Consider the following 14,253-nt stretch of genomic DNA (forward strand, 5'->3'; position numbering starts at 1 on the left):
AGAACCATCCAATAAGTGTTAATACTTATTTCTTGCTCGCATACTCATAATAAATCCATACATATAAGTCTAAGGGTGAAGGATTACCTTTTTTGGAAGAAATCTTGCAAAACCTTCCTTTGAGTTCTTGAAGAAATTTCTTGAAGATCTAAGTATTTTATGTGTAGATTTCATCAATACTAGTGTAGAAATGATGGAATTTCTTACCAAGATAATGTGGATTGCTTACCTTAAAGAAGAGACGAGTTGGTGGTCTTGAGTGAGTGGAGAAGAGCTCCAAAATTCGTCCAAATGAAGTGAGGAAAATGAACCCTGAAATTGTATCTATAGGCCCAGATTTCTGGGTTTCGGATGCTGCCCCGGTTGCTGTGGCAGCACTTTACTGCCAGCCCTTCTTTCGGATGCGGCCCTGGATGCTTCGCATCCGCAGTCTCCTCTGCCAACCTTTGGTAATTTGGTCATAACTTCTTGTAGAAATATCCAAATGACAAACGGTTTGAAGCGTTAGAAACTAGACTCGAAGATATTTAATTTTCTAGGTTGTACATCACATAACTCCTTATATATATGTATATAATCTTGACCTAAGTTAGGTCTTGTGCCAAAATATAACAAATCGATCCGGAAGGACCTCAAATTTTGCACACAAGTCGTAAATGACATAACGAAGCTATTGGCATCATAAAATTTCCATTCCATAGTCGTTTGCTCAAAAGTCAAACTCCGGTCAATACTTTTCATTTAAGCTTCAAAAATAAGAATTGTTCTTTCAATTAAATTCTAAATCTTCCGAAACCAAACTCGACCGCACATGCAAGTCATAATATATATTACAAAATTGCTTGGGACCTTAAGTCGCTGAACGAAATGTTAATTCTCAAAACGACAAGTTGGGTCGTTACAGTTGAACGGGTCGTTACATTCTCCCCTTCTTAAAACGGGTCGTTACATTCTCCCCCTCTTAAAATATATGTTCGTCCTCGAACGTGCCAAGAATTATTCTGAGAACATTAAATTATTAAGTGTATTCTTACACACATATTCGTGGTGATTCTACGTCACCGAAATTTTAACATGTTCTGACAATACCATCTCAGTTGAGATTATTTCTTTTAATCCACATTTATAACTTTAAAGTCAAATTTCTCATACCCCAATTAATTTCAAAAGGTTCGCTTTCCACATCAACACACTGTGTTAGTCTCATCCGGCTGTAGCAATTTCGTGCCTACACACATATTATACGTATGCCCATAACCATATCTCTGGTCATAATAGTTGTTCATAATTAATTCCAGTATCCTCAATTAATCTCATATTAACCAAAATCATGTTCAATGTTTTACAACACTGACAACAACACGCGAGGCATGAAGACCTCGTAATTATTTTTCCGAATTAACGAGTCACATTTTAACGCCACCCGGGCACTCGCCTCGTAGGCTAAAACTCAATAATCACAGCATGAATATGGCTAAATATGCACAGAAAATACGTACAAGAATTAATTAAATAAGCATAACATGCATGACTCCCTATTAATACTATGGTACAAATTTAATTTCACAAAGGGAGAATTTAAACTCATAAATTTTTTACCGCAAGGACCTCGTCCTTATATAACTTTCACCGCGGCTTGTAGCCCAGTTTAAATATTTTACATCATATAAAATGTGAGGATCTCGTCCTCAACTCTGAATCACAAGTATTTTGCACATTGTGCCAACTGAAATTTGCCATTTCATTTCTTTCTTCTTTTTAATAAATTTTGTAAACAATTTTCTTCATAACACATAATGAATCTTCATACCAATAGGGCATATAATTCATAAAATTGAAATCAATTATTCCGAAATCACATAAAAATCACTGTAGAGAGTATTAGAATGTCACATTTGGACTTATAGTCCTCAATAGTGTACAAAATAAAAATGATAGACACGGGCTAACATCATCGAATCTCCCAACAGGGATAACATATAAGTGGGTCACAAAATTACGAAGCTCACCCATAAGTAGAGCATAATAGGAGGACTCGCCTCAATATTCAGAACCGAATCAAATTAAGGAAAAATATCTTTTTATAATAAATCGGGATCGTACATGCTAGGGTGCCCTAGACGCGCCTATCCTCCACCTCTAACTGGCTGTGCACGTGGGGTAGTAACTGTATTGGAGCCTATAGCCTGAATGTTCTGATAAAATCCACCCCTCCCAAGTCTGAGACAATCTCTCATGATGTGCCTAGTATCACCACACTCATAACAACCCCTCTGAGGTCGCGGCTGATCGTACTGAGTCTGTGCCGGATAACTGGAATAACCACTGTAAGAATTTTGTGTCAGTGGTGCACTATAGGAACTTACTGGAGCACCCCGAGTAATCTGATGTGCAGACTGAGCTAGCCGACTGCTCGAGCCTCTGCCATAATGGGTCATAGCTGAAGAGTAAAATCCATTGAACCCTCCAGAGCTTTGAGAACTTTTGGCCTCCTTAGACTCCCTTTTCTCTCCTAGAACATCCTCAATCCTCCTAGCAATCTCCACTACTTGTTAAAATGGAGTATCAGTTTGCAACTCTCTAGCCATGCATATTTTAAGATCATAATCGAGCCCCTCAATGAATTTGCGAACCCGCTCTCTGACTGTAGGCACCAAGATAGGTGCGTGTGGGGCTAACTCACTAAATTTGATAACATATTATGACACCGTCATGGACTGAGGCCGGCCTCTACCTCAATCTCGGCCTCTTGCGACCCTAGCAGTATATGGGGGTGCCTGCTCAGCTGACCGGGTAGTAGTGCCCTCACCATATGTGAGAGAATAGATATACAAAGGTTCAAATTTCACAATCAACAAATCCGCACGATAGGAATGAAAGAAGTGGAAATTTCTTAACAGTTTTGTATCCTCACGAAGATAAGTACAAACGTCTCTGTACCGATCCGCAAAACTCTACTAGACTCGTTCGTGACTCGTAGAACTGATGAACCTAGAGCTCTGATACCAACTTGTCACGACCCAAAATCCAACCACATGCGTCGTGATGACACTTAGTTTCTAAGACTGAGTAAGACGATCATAATTACAATTCAAGCCATTTTTTAATCAAAACTAACAACGGAAATAATTATAAACAACCTCCCAAGACTGGTAATACTGAGTCACGAGTTCTAACTGAATACATGAAATGATCTCAAGGATTGAATACTCAATACTGTTTGATTAATAATTAACAGTACAATAAAATGGAAAGACTCCAAGGGACTGCGACGACCAAGCAGCTCTACCTTGAATCCTTGCGATCACACTCTAACTCTGTCCCAGTCTGATATCTCCAATATCTGGCTCTGCACAAAAATGTGTAGAAGTGTAGTATGAGTACACCACAGTCGGTACCTAGTTAGTATCAAGACTAACCTCAGTGGAGTAGTGACGAGGTACAATCAAGACACTCACTAGTCTAATAACCTACACAATATAGTGTACCAAAATAATAGGAAGCAAATAACAATGATGGCAACAATAATCAAAAAGTGATATAAACTACAGGGCAACAAGAACACCATAAATAGTTCTCAATAAATAATGAATACAAGTACATCCAATTAATCAAGTCCTTCAAATATAAATCTTTCGCCTATATGTGTTTCAAATAATAATCTTTAAGATATAATACTTTCAAATAAATATCTTTCGAATATAATTCTTTTAAATAAATATCTTTCGAATATAATTCTTTCAAATAAAAGTCACCATGTGACACCTCATTTCATAATCATAAAATACGAGTCTCAATCCACTTTCATATTTTCAGGGCACCTCGTGCCAATTTCTCTATCACAACCGCACGGATAACTCAGTGCTAATATCATCATCATTTACTCACGGCACCTCGTGCCCACATTTCATATTACAAATACACGGACAATTCATGTGCCAGTAAAAGAAGTCACAAGAAAATCATAACATCACATAAAAATCACCAATACATTAATCCCACATCATCACATATCACCTCTGACAATAGCCACCCTTATCCCTCCGCCCTGACAATATCAATAGCCACCTTTATCCCTCCGCCCTGACAATATCAATTGCCACCCTTATCCCTCCGCCCTGACAATATCAATAACCACCCTTATCACTCCTATAATAGCCACCCATATCGCTCCTATAATAGCCTCCCTTATCGCTCCGTTTAATAGCCACCCTTATCGCTCCATCCAGACAATATCCCAACACACATAACCACAGTGAAATGCCACCCTTACACCTGCATAATATCAACAGTGGAATGCCACCCTTATCCACCGCATAACCGTAACCCAAATCACACAACAATTTATACGGATATTATCACGACAACACAAAATAACAGTTCATATTATAAATTTCCCATAGGCCACAACCAACTCCAAAGATACAACAAAATCAATTAATTTCGCAGAAAATAGCCCCAAGGCTCAACACAACGTATATAAAATATCGAAAACAACAATAAGGAAGGAAAATTAACTCTGCATAAGACAACACCTTCTTTAGTCCATATTTTGATAAATATATTAATATCTCCATTTAAACTTATTTAATTAATTATTTGCATATGGAAAAATTCATAATATAATTATTTTCAGGAAATATCAAATCAACAAACACACGAAATTCACCTAAAATTTCAAGTCGCAATCACACCAAATTATCATATAAATACAAACTCAACAAACAAAGAATGAGGCATGACAAATCAAGAATTTACTAAGTTTCCACAATTTTCCAATTTAATATATAAGGGTGTCTACGAATTTTTTTAACTGATATAGTTTGCACATATAAATCAAGTACGCACTCATCACCTCACGTACATGGTTTTCCAATCACACAATTTCCACATAAGACTCAATGCCTAGGAAAAATTCCCCCACTCAAGATTAGGCAAGATACTTACCTTTTGAAGTTTTGTCGATATTCCAAGACCTCCGAATCGCTCAAATCAAAGAGCTCCCTTTTGAGATTCTCATGCAAAGTATCACTGTTGCAAACAAAAATATATCCACCAACTGTTTCATTTCTTGGAAATGACTCTGATGCTGGCAATGTCTTGAACCTCTTTTCTACACCAATATTCTTATTCTCGTCCTTATAATTACTCTCTCTATTAATCTTGTTATTATTTTTCTTTCCAAACTTATTCATAAAATAGCCACTTTCATCCTCATAACCATTTTTTCACTTTTCTTGATAACCCCTTTTGAATTCACCACAATATTGTTATTTATATTGTTATTTTTACTACTACCCTTACTACTACTACTATAACTGAAATTCAAAGGATTTGTGTAAACCCCTTTATTGCTAAAGAGATTGTAATCTGAATTGAGATATTTTGATGGGATATTAGAACAAATAACAGAATTTATAAGCTCACCACAAACTCTAATATCAAAGTTTCTTCGTTCTTCAGGCTTTCTTTTTGATACATAATTGTTGCTCCAATTTGAATCATTTGAAGACAAATTTGCTAAGTTGGTTGTTTGTAAACGGCTTACCACTGAATTGGTAAAAAGATGATCGAGAATTCTCCATTTGTTTGTCACTTTTTCCTATTCCCAGATGATAGTTTTCTATAAAAATTCAATCTTGGAGAAAAAGATGAAGGTTTTTCACAAATACCAAGAAGAGAAATTGTTATAAAAATTGAATCTTGTAATAAGAGGTGAACTTTAGAGATGAACGGTATGATATGATAAAGAAGAGAAATTTTATACTATAAAGATTGAATCTTGGTCTATGTAGGAGTGATTACTTTACTTACAGCTGAAGGATATGAGAGTTAGAGGGAGAATAAAATAGGGGGAGGTTGACGCGGTAGAGGAAATTTAGCAGAAATGGAGTTGGGAGAGAAAATTTAGTAGAGGCTTTAAATCACATCAAATAACGTTAAACACACGAATTGCACATTGATTCAAGCTTAATGTATTTTAAAACCTCAAACTTCTACATCAGACGCCGAAATCTATCAAATCAAGTCCGATTGACCTCAAATTTTGTACACAAGTCTTAATTGACATTACGGACTTACTCCAACTTTCAAAATCGAAATCCGACCCCGATATCATAAAGTCAAACTCCCGGTCAAACTTTCTTAAAATCTTCTATTTTCTAACTTTCGCCAAAATGCGTCAAATTGTCCTAGAGACTTTCAAATCCAAATCTGGACATACGCCTAAGTCCGAAATCACTAGACGAAACTATTGTAATCATCAAAACTCTATTCCGGAATCGTTTGCTCAAAATTCAAACTCCGATCAACTCTTTTTATTTAAGCTTCAAAAATGAGAATTGTTCTTTCAATTTTAATTCTGAATCTTCCGAAAATCAAAGTCGGTCGCACACACAAGTCACAATACATATTACGATATTTTTTGGGACCTTAAGTTGTTCAATAAGGCATAAATTCTTAAAACGACAAGTCGGGTTGTTACACGACCATTCGATATCGAGTCCAACCATACAAGAATTATCCAAATCTGACCCCATTTAGCCTTTCAAAACCCAAAAATTCAGTCTAAGAACTTTTACAATTTTTTTCAATTCGTCCACCCCAAATCTCTAATTAGATGAAGAAATTGAATATAGATTAGTGAAAATTCATCAAAAACGAGTTAGGAACTCTTATCCCAACAATCCCTCTAGACATCTCCCAAAATATCGCCTAAATCCGAGCTCTCAAGTCCAAATGGTAAAAAATGACATAAACCCTCGATTTTGAAATTTAATGTGCTGCCTAGTTAAATCCTTCCCCGCAAACGCGGAAATTGCCTCGCATTTGCGAAGCACAAAAAATTTTACTGCCCAAATTCCTCTTATGCGAATGCAATGACCAGTGATCCCAGGTCCCGGCGAACACAGAACCTCACTCGCGAACACGTAGGCCAACGTGAGAGGTCCACCTAGTTGTTTCTCTTCTTCGTGAACGCGTGACTCAGTACACGATCGCATAGCACCAAGACCTGACCCCTTCGCAAACGCATGACCATCTTCGCGAATGCGAAGGGTAAATTTCCAGCCATCTCTGAAGATTCTATGTGAACGCAAGAGAACCTTCGCGAACGCGTAGAAGGAAACCAGAAGCACGAGATTTCAGCAATCAAATTATTCCGAAATACGCCGAACCTGGCCTGAATCACACCCGAGGCCCCCGGTACCTCAACCAATTATACCAACAAGTACTAAGATATCATACGAACTTAGTTGAGCCTTCAAATCACAACAAACAATGCTAAAACAATGAATTCTGCATCGATTCAGCCTACTGAATTTTGGAACTCCTAACTTCAACATTCGATACCGAACCCTATCAAATCAAGTCCGATTGACCTCAAATTTTGCACACAAGTCACATTTGATATTATGGACCTACTCTAACTTCCAGAATTGGAATCCGACCTCGATATAAAAAATTTCACTCCTGGTCAAAATTTCCAAAAATCTTCCAACTTTCGCCAATTAACGCCAGAACGACCTACGGACCTCCAAATCAACACCCGGACATGCTCTGAAGACCAAAATCAATATACGGAGATATTGGAATCGACGAAACTCCATTCCGGAGTCTTCTACACACAAGTCAAACTATGGATAACTCCTACGACTTAGACTTCCAATTTAGAGACTATGAGTCTCATTTCACTCCGAAACTCTCCCGAACCCGACACCAAGTACCCCGACAAGTCAAGTAGCCAAAAATGAAACCTAGGGAGAAATAAATAGGGGATCAGGACTCATACTCTCAAAACGACCGTCCAGGTCGTTACACAAAATTTCATGCCAGAAAGTAAAAAAGAAGGATATTTAACTAAGGAAATATGCATCTTTTTCCTCTATCAAAAAGAAACGCCATTACTTTCAGCAAAAAGAAAAAAGCCATTAAATGGTAGTTTTGTATCACTCGATAGAGAAGTAAAATTTGGTAAAATCGTACTTCTTTTCTTATTATCAGGAATTTTAGGTGATCTAATAGTATAAAAAATTCTTACACTAATGATATATATAACTTAAATCTCATAAAAATATTTCTGTATAGTAGAACAGTTTTCTCTTCCTATCACTTCACTTCGTTCTAGAAATCTGATCTCATCAGGCCGGGCGAAGGGGAAGAAAGAGATGGGTGATCCGAAATGAAAAAAGAAAAATCATTTGGAAGTGTTTACCATGAAAGGTTTATAATCTTGCCTTAGTTAAAACCCAAATCAGTAACTTATGAAAAAATCCAGACCTTCAGAAATCCCTTTTGAAATTAGACTAGAAATGAGTTAACAAACAATTCTAAAATCATTTGCTTAATATATATTGTAGGAAATATTGGGTCCACCCATAAGGGGTGCTCTAAGGCCCAATAAGGTTATTAGTTAACCCTAATATTCCTTATATAAGTACACTTAATGTGTACACAAAGAGAAGACTCTAAGCAGTATTTTTTCACGCGCTCTTTCTCTCTCTTAATCCAAACAAGGGTTTAGACTGTGAAATTGGGGGTTGTTCCAACACACCGTCACAACCACCGCCGACCAGTAATTCCAGCCGCAGTTCAATCCGTTTTCGCTTCCGCTTTACGAAGAACAAGTAAGTTCTCATTTTACGATTTACAAACTAATCTAATGTGTTTAGATTAATGTGTTCATTGGTATCAGAGCCACATGCTGGTTTTTCGGTCCGAAAAATTGATAGAATAGTTCTAATTCTTTTCTACGTGAAACTGGAACTATGTGTTTATTTATTTTGAATTTTCTGTGCCAATAGAATGGTTAATAAGTTTAATCCATTTTATTTGACAATGTCTCTGAAATTAGTTTTCGGAACTTACGGATGGAATTTCTATGGCATTTATCTTGGCTATACAAACTTGGATAACTGCAAAGTAATTGCCATAATTTTTTAACAACTTGGCAGATTAGTTTTTCTTTTAAACGACATTCTTAATTTTTTTCTGGTTTGGATCTGTCCAAAAGAAGAACAACACCACTGCCAACAATCATTTTTTTCTGCCAAAACGCTACCAAAAGAACATCATTGTCGCCACTGTTAAACTCCAGAGAGCATCGTGCTCCAATAACAATGGCGGAGCGGAGCTTGGTGCACCAGTGGTGATGGCAAAGACAAATAAGAAAAAGGAAGGAGAGAAGAAAAGTCTTTTCTTTTTCAAATCACAAATAAATAAAAGGGAGCTTATTGCTCTCATGGAAATGGCAGAGGCGGCTGAGAAATAAAATTGAAGAAGAAGACTAGGGTTTTCTCTTTTTAATTTGATTTACTAATTTAGTTTTTTAACGGCGTACTCCATGGCTAACGGCGACAAAGTAGGACAAAAACCCTATGAATTCTTTAATTATTTTAGTGTTTAAAATAAAATAAAGATTTCTTTTAAAAGGAAAAATGCTCAAAGTGCTGGCAGCACTAGTGAATTGGGCTGAAGGCCTAGTTTCATTAAAAATAAATTGCTTTATTAATTTATAGGTCATGAGATAAAGGCCCACTTCGAAAAGCAATAATTTCTGCAATTTCTTAACTGAGCAGATTTAAGACTTTGGGATTATGGCCCATTTTAAAAGTTGTCATTTTATTTTGGGATAATGGCCTAAATAAAATTGAAATTTAGTTCTATTATTTCAATAACTAAATTTCAGATTATAAAATTAGTCATATGGACTTCGTATTTAGAATATAAATTTAGTATTTGTATTCTTTTAATGAAAACTATAATTATTTTATTATCCCAATTTCTTGAAATGTTAATTGTTTTAACATAACTTTGGCTAATTAGTTTAACACATGCTTTATGTTAATTTATTTAGCATGAAATCAATATTAATTAGTTTAATATTAACAATACTTGTTAATTTGTTTAACATGTATAATATGTTAATTAGTTTAACATTAAAGTAAATTTTATGTGAATTTATATAGCATGTAATAAATGTTAATTAGTTTGACATTAATTTTATTCGCATGCTAATATAAGTTATTTGTTAACTTATGATCCACATGGGATTATAAAATCATGGAAGGTGATTATGTTGTCTTAAATATGATTAAGACACTTAGCTAGATAATTGAATAGGTTAATTTTTATAATATTTTAATTCTCGGTCGATGATTGGGAACATGGTGAACTTTCAACTCCATAATTAATATATATATATTTATTAACTTAATCAATTGATGCTTAGTGTCATAATATGTATGTATGTAGAACACCGTGCCTTGCTTCTTTTTTTTTTTATCATGATCCTCATTTTATTTTTTATTTTGTTAAAGAATGACTACTGTTTCGAAAAATATTGTTGCTGAGATCAACAAAGGGTTGAAACTCAATGGTGACAACTATGAAACCTGGAGCTTGAAAGTCCAGTATGTGCTAAAGGAGCAAGAGGCTCTGGAGGCCATTAACAATGTCATGAATGAGCCTGAGGAAGACGACACTTCTCAGCCTAGGCGTGAGCGTGAAGCCTATGACAGTTGGAATAAAAAGAACTCCATTGCTCGCATTACGTTGTTGAGCACCTTAGATGATGACATTATAAGGGAGTTTAAGGATCACCAAAGAGCTTTGGATCTTTGGAATGCTTTGAGGAAAAGGTTTGGTACTTGTTCCACTACAAGGTTGCGATCCTTAACGATCAAATTTGACTCATTTAAGAAACGCCCAGAACATTCAATGAAAACACATCTGAGGCAAATGGCAAATATGATCGAGGAGTTGAAAGATGCTGGTCATGTGTTGACTGATGAACAACAAATACAAGCTGTCATACGCTCTTTACCTAGTTCTTAAGATCATATGAAAATGCATTTGACCCATAATGAAAGAATCACAACTCTGGAAGATGTCCGGAGACACCTTGAGTTAGAGGAGGAACGACTTGAGGCTGCAAAGCCAATAGCTGAGTTGCACATGAAAACAACCTCCAAAACCAAGAGTGATTCAAAGAGAAGAAACTGGGGAAAGAAGAGAGGGCCACCTCAAGTTCAGCCTGCTAAAAGAGCAAAGACTGAAAACGGCAAGAACATATGTCCCAAATGTGTCAAAGTTGCTAAAGTGAAATTCTATAATTGTGACAAGATGGGTCACTATGCCATAGATTGCTCTAAGCCTCCTAGAAAGGTATTTCACGATGCTCGAATTAGTGAACTTTGTGTTTCTAGTTCTGTTTTCTAACTGAATTTAATCCTTTGTGGATTGTAGACTCAGGAGCAACAGACCACATAGGCTGAGAACGTAGTGCCTTTGTTGAATTTCGGCGAGTTTCACGTGGAGTAAAGTGGATATATGTGGGCAACAACAATAAAGTTGTTGTTGAAGGGATCAGTACATGCAAGTTAGTCTTGCGTGGTGATCGAGACCTAATACTACATGATGTTCTCTTTGCACCAACAATTTGCCAGAATGTTATTTCAGTTTCAGTTTTTCTTAAGCTAGGATTTGACTTATTTTGTCATGGCAATTCTGCCAAGTTGACTTTTGGTTCAACTTTATTTGGTTTTGGTCATGTGACCAGAGATTTAATTATTATGGATTTGGATTATGATTTATTTAATAATAATGCTAGTTTTTTTATGTTTGTTTCTTCACATAAATATGATAGTGATGTAAACATATGGCATGCTAGACTTGGTCATATTGGCCAACAAAGAATGCAAAGGTTAGAAAAACAAGGTTTGCTTTCTAGCATTGAACATGTGGAATTGTCCACTTGTGAAAATTGTCTAGCTGGAAAATCTGCAAGAAAACCTTTTGGTCAGGCGACTAGAGCTGAATATCCTTTGCAATTAATCCATTCAGATATCTGTGAGCCTATGAATGTTAGGGCTAGGCATGGAGCAAGTTATTTCATCATATGTATTGATGACTTTACACGTTTTAGTTATGTCTATTTAATTTCCCACAAATCAGAAGCAATAAGTTGCTTCAAACGCTATATGAGCTTAGTGAAAAATCAATTAGACAAGAAGATAAAAGATCTTCGAACTGACCGTGGTCGTGAATACTTATCAACCCAGTTTAATAATTTATCTGATAAAATGGGAATAGTTCATCAGTTGACTATCCCAAATACTCCATAACAAAATGGTGTTGCGGAGAGAAGAAATAGAACGCTCCTAGAAATGGTTAGGTCAATGATGGCATAAGCTAACCTCCCAATTAGTTACTGGGGTGATGCGTTGCTTATTGCCACCTTTGTACTTAACCGAGTGCCTACAAAATCAGTTACTACTACTCCATATGAGTTATGGATTGGAAGACAACCCGACCTGAGTATATTAAAACCTTGGGATTGTGCTGCCTATACACATGATTCCTCTCACAAATATGGCAAATTGGGCCCGAGGGGAAAGAAAAGTATCTTTATAAGATACTCTGAAACCTCAAAGGGTTATGTGTTTATAGGTCAACAAGATAGTGGGAGTGTAACTGAGTTTGAATCACGCGATGTCACATTCTTAGAGGATGAATTCCCTAAGAAGGGAGAGGTAGGTCAAGACCTAACCTTATTTGAGATAATGGATCAAGAAGTACAAGGATCACTTCATTCGAGTGGGAGAATTTTAGCAGATGATGAGTTAGTTTCTCATCAAATACCTCATTCATCATCAAATACGAATGAAAATGATCCATCTATATTTAGTGAAAGTGACCAAACGGATCTTGTTCCAAGTGGGAGCGAGATGGTCACAGATCTTGTTCCAAGTGGGAGCAGAGTGAATGATCTTGATCCGAGTAGGAGCAACATTGATCCAAATGGGAACAATGATGAATCAAAAATAAGACGTGGTTCTCGTAAAAATATTCCCCGCCGATGATTTGATGTTGAAGGCGGCGAACTATTTATGATGCTTCTACAAGAAGAAAACAAGCCTAAAAATGTAAAAGAGGCTCTCACATGCCCTTTTAAGGATATATGGACAAAAGCAATGGAAGACGAATTGGAGTCTATGAGAGTCAACAAAGTTTGGGAACTAGTTGACCTCCTTGAAGGACGCAAAGCAATTGGGAGCAAATGGGTTCTCAAAATTAAGCTCAAGGCTGATGGCACAGTTGAGAGATATAAGGATCGGCTAGTGGAGAAACGGTATACACAACAAAAAAGAATAGGCTACGAAGAGACTTTCTCGCCTGCTGTACGATTTACCTCAGTTCGCCTGGTTCTAGCTTGTTGCATACCTGGATCTTGAATTACATTATATGGATGTAAAGACTGCCTTTCTCAATGGAGAACTAGATGAAAAATCTATATGGAACAACCTGAGTGTTTCATTGAAAAGGGCCACGAACAAAAGGTTTGTAGACTTTTGAGGTCTATTTATGGCCTCAAACAATCTTCAAGGCAGTGGTATATACGCTTTCAGAATGTTCTTGTATCCAATGGTTTTACCATGATGGATGAAGACCATTGTGTTTATACCAAGAGATCAAGAAACAAGCTTGTGATTTTAACATTGTATGTAGATGACATACTTATAGCTGGAAATGATAAGGAGTTTATAACCGAGATAAAGTCATGGTTATCATCTCAATTTGAGATGAAAGATATGGGCGAAGCTGCATATATTCTTGGCTTTAAGATTTCAAGAGATCATTCAAAGAAACTATTGTATCTCTCAAAAGAGAATTACATTAGAAAAGTTCTTGAACGATTCAATATGCAATATAGTAGCCCAGTTGAAGCTCCTATCAGTAAAGGCCATACCTTAGGAAGTCATATGTGTCCTAAGACTCCTGAAGAGACAGAAAGAATGAGCCGAGTTCCTTATAGGAGCGCAGTCGGAAGTCTAATGTATGCTATAATGTGCATTAGACCTGATATCTGTCAAGCAGTTGGCTTGGTAAGTAGATATCAAACCAACCCGGGTTTAGCACATTGGCAAGAAGTAAAGAGGATCATGAGATATTTGAAGGGAACTGCTGATTATGCCATTTGTTATCAAGGCGGCAAGGATTTGCGATTAGTTGGATACAGTGATACTGATCATGGAGGAGATCCAGACGAGAGGAAGTCTACCTCAAGATATGTTTTCTTACTCAGTGATGGCACCATATCATGGAGTAGTAAGAAACAATCATGTGTATCACTATCTACGATGGAAGTTGAATACGTGGCGCTCGCATCAGCATCACAAGAAGTTGTTTGGTTGAAAAAGTTCTTGGAGCACTTGTTGGGTATCACTGAAAATACTGAACCAATATTAGTCTACT

General features: G+C 36.5%; 1 protein-coding gene and 1 pseudogene across 1 annotated transcript; one reads left to right on the forward strand and one right to left on the reverse strand.

The window, feature by feature from the left end:
- Window positions 1-2,812: 2,812 nt before the first annotated feature.
- Window positions 2,813-5,903, reverse strand: LOC138908851 (DCD domain-containing protein NRP-B-like; annotated as a pseudogene).
- Window positions 5,904-10,317: 4,414 nt separating this feature from the next.
- On the forward strand, window positions 10,318-10,833 carry LOC138909199 (uncharacterized). Its single transcript, XM_070200386.1, has one exon. The coding sequence runs from the start codon at window positions 10,318-10,320 to the stop codon at window positions 10,831-10,833; it is 516 nt and encodes a 171-aa protein (XP_070056487.1).
- Window positions 10,834-14,253: the final 3,420 nt, after the last annotated feature.

Source organism: Nicotiana tomentosiformis, chromosome 4 (assembly GCF_000390325.3).
Source record: "Nicotiana tomentosiformis chromosome 4, ASM39032v3, whole genome shotgun sequence".
NCBI lineage: Eukaryota > Viridiplantae > Streptophyta > Magnoliopsida > Solanales > Solanaceae > Nicotiana > Nicotiana tomentosiformis.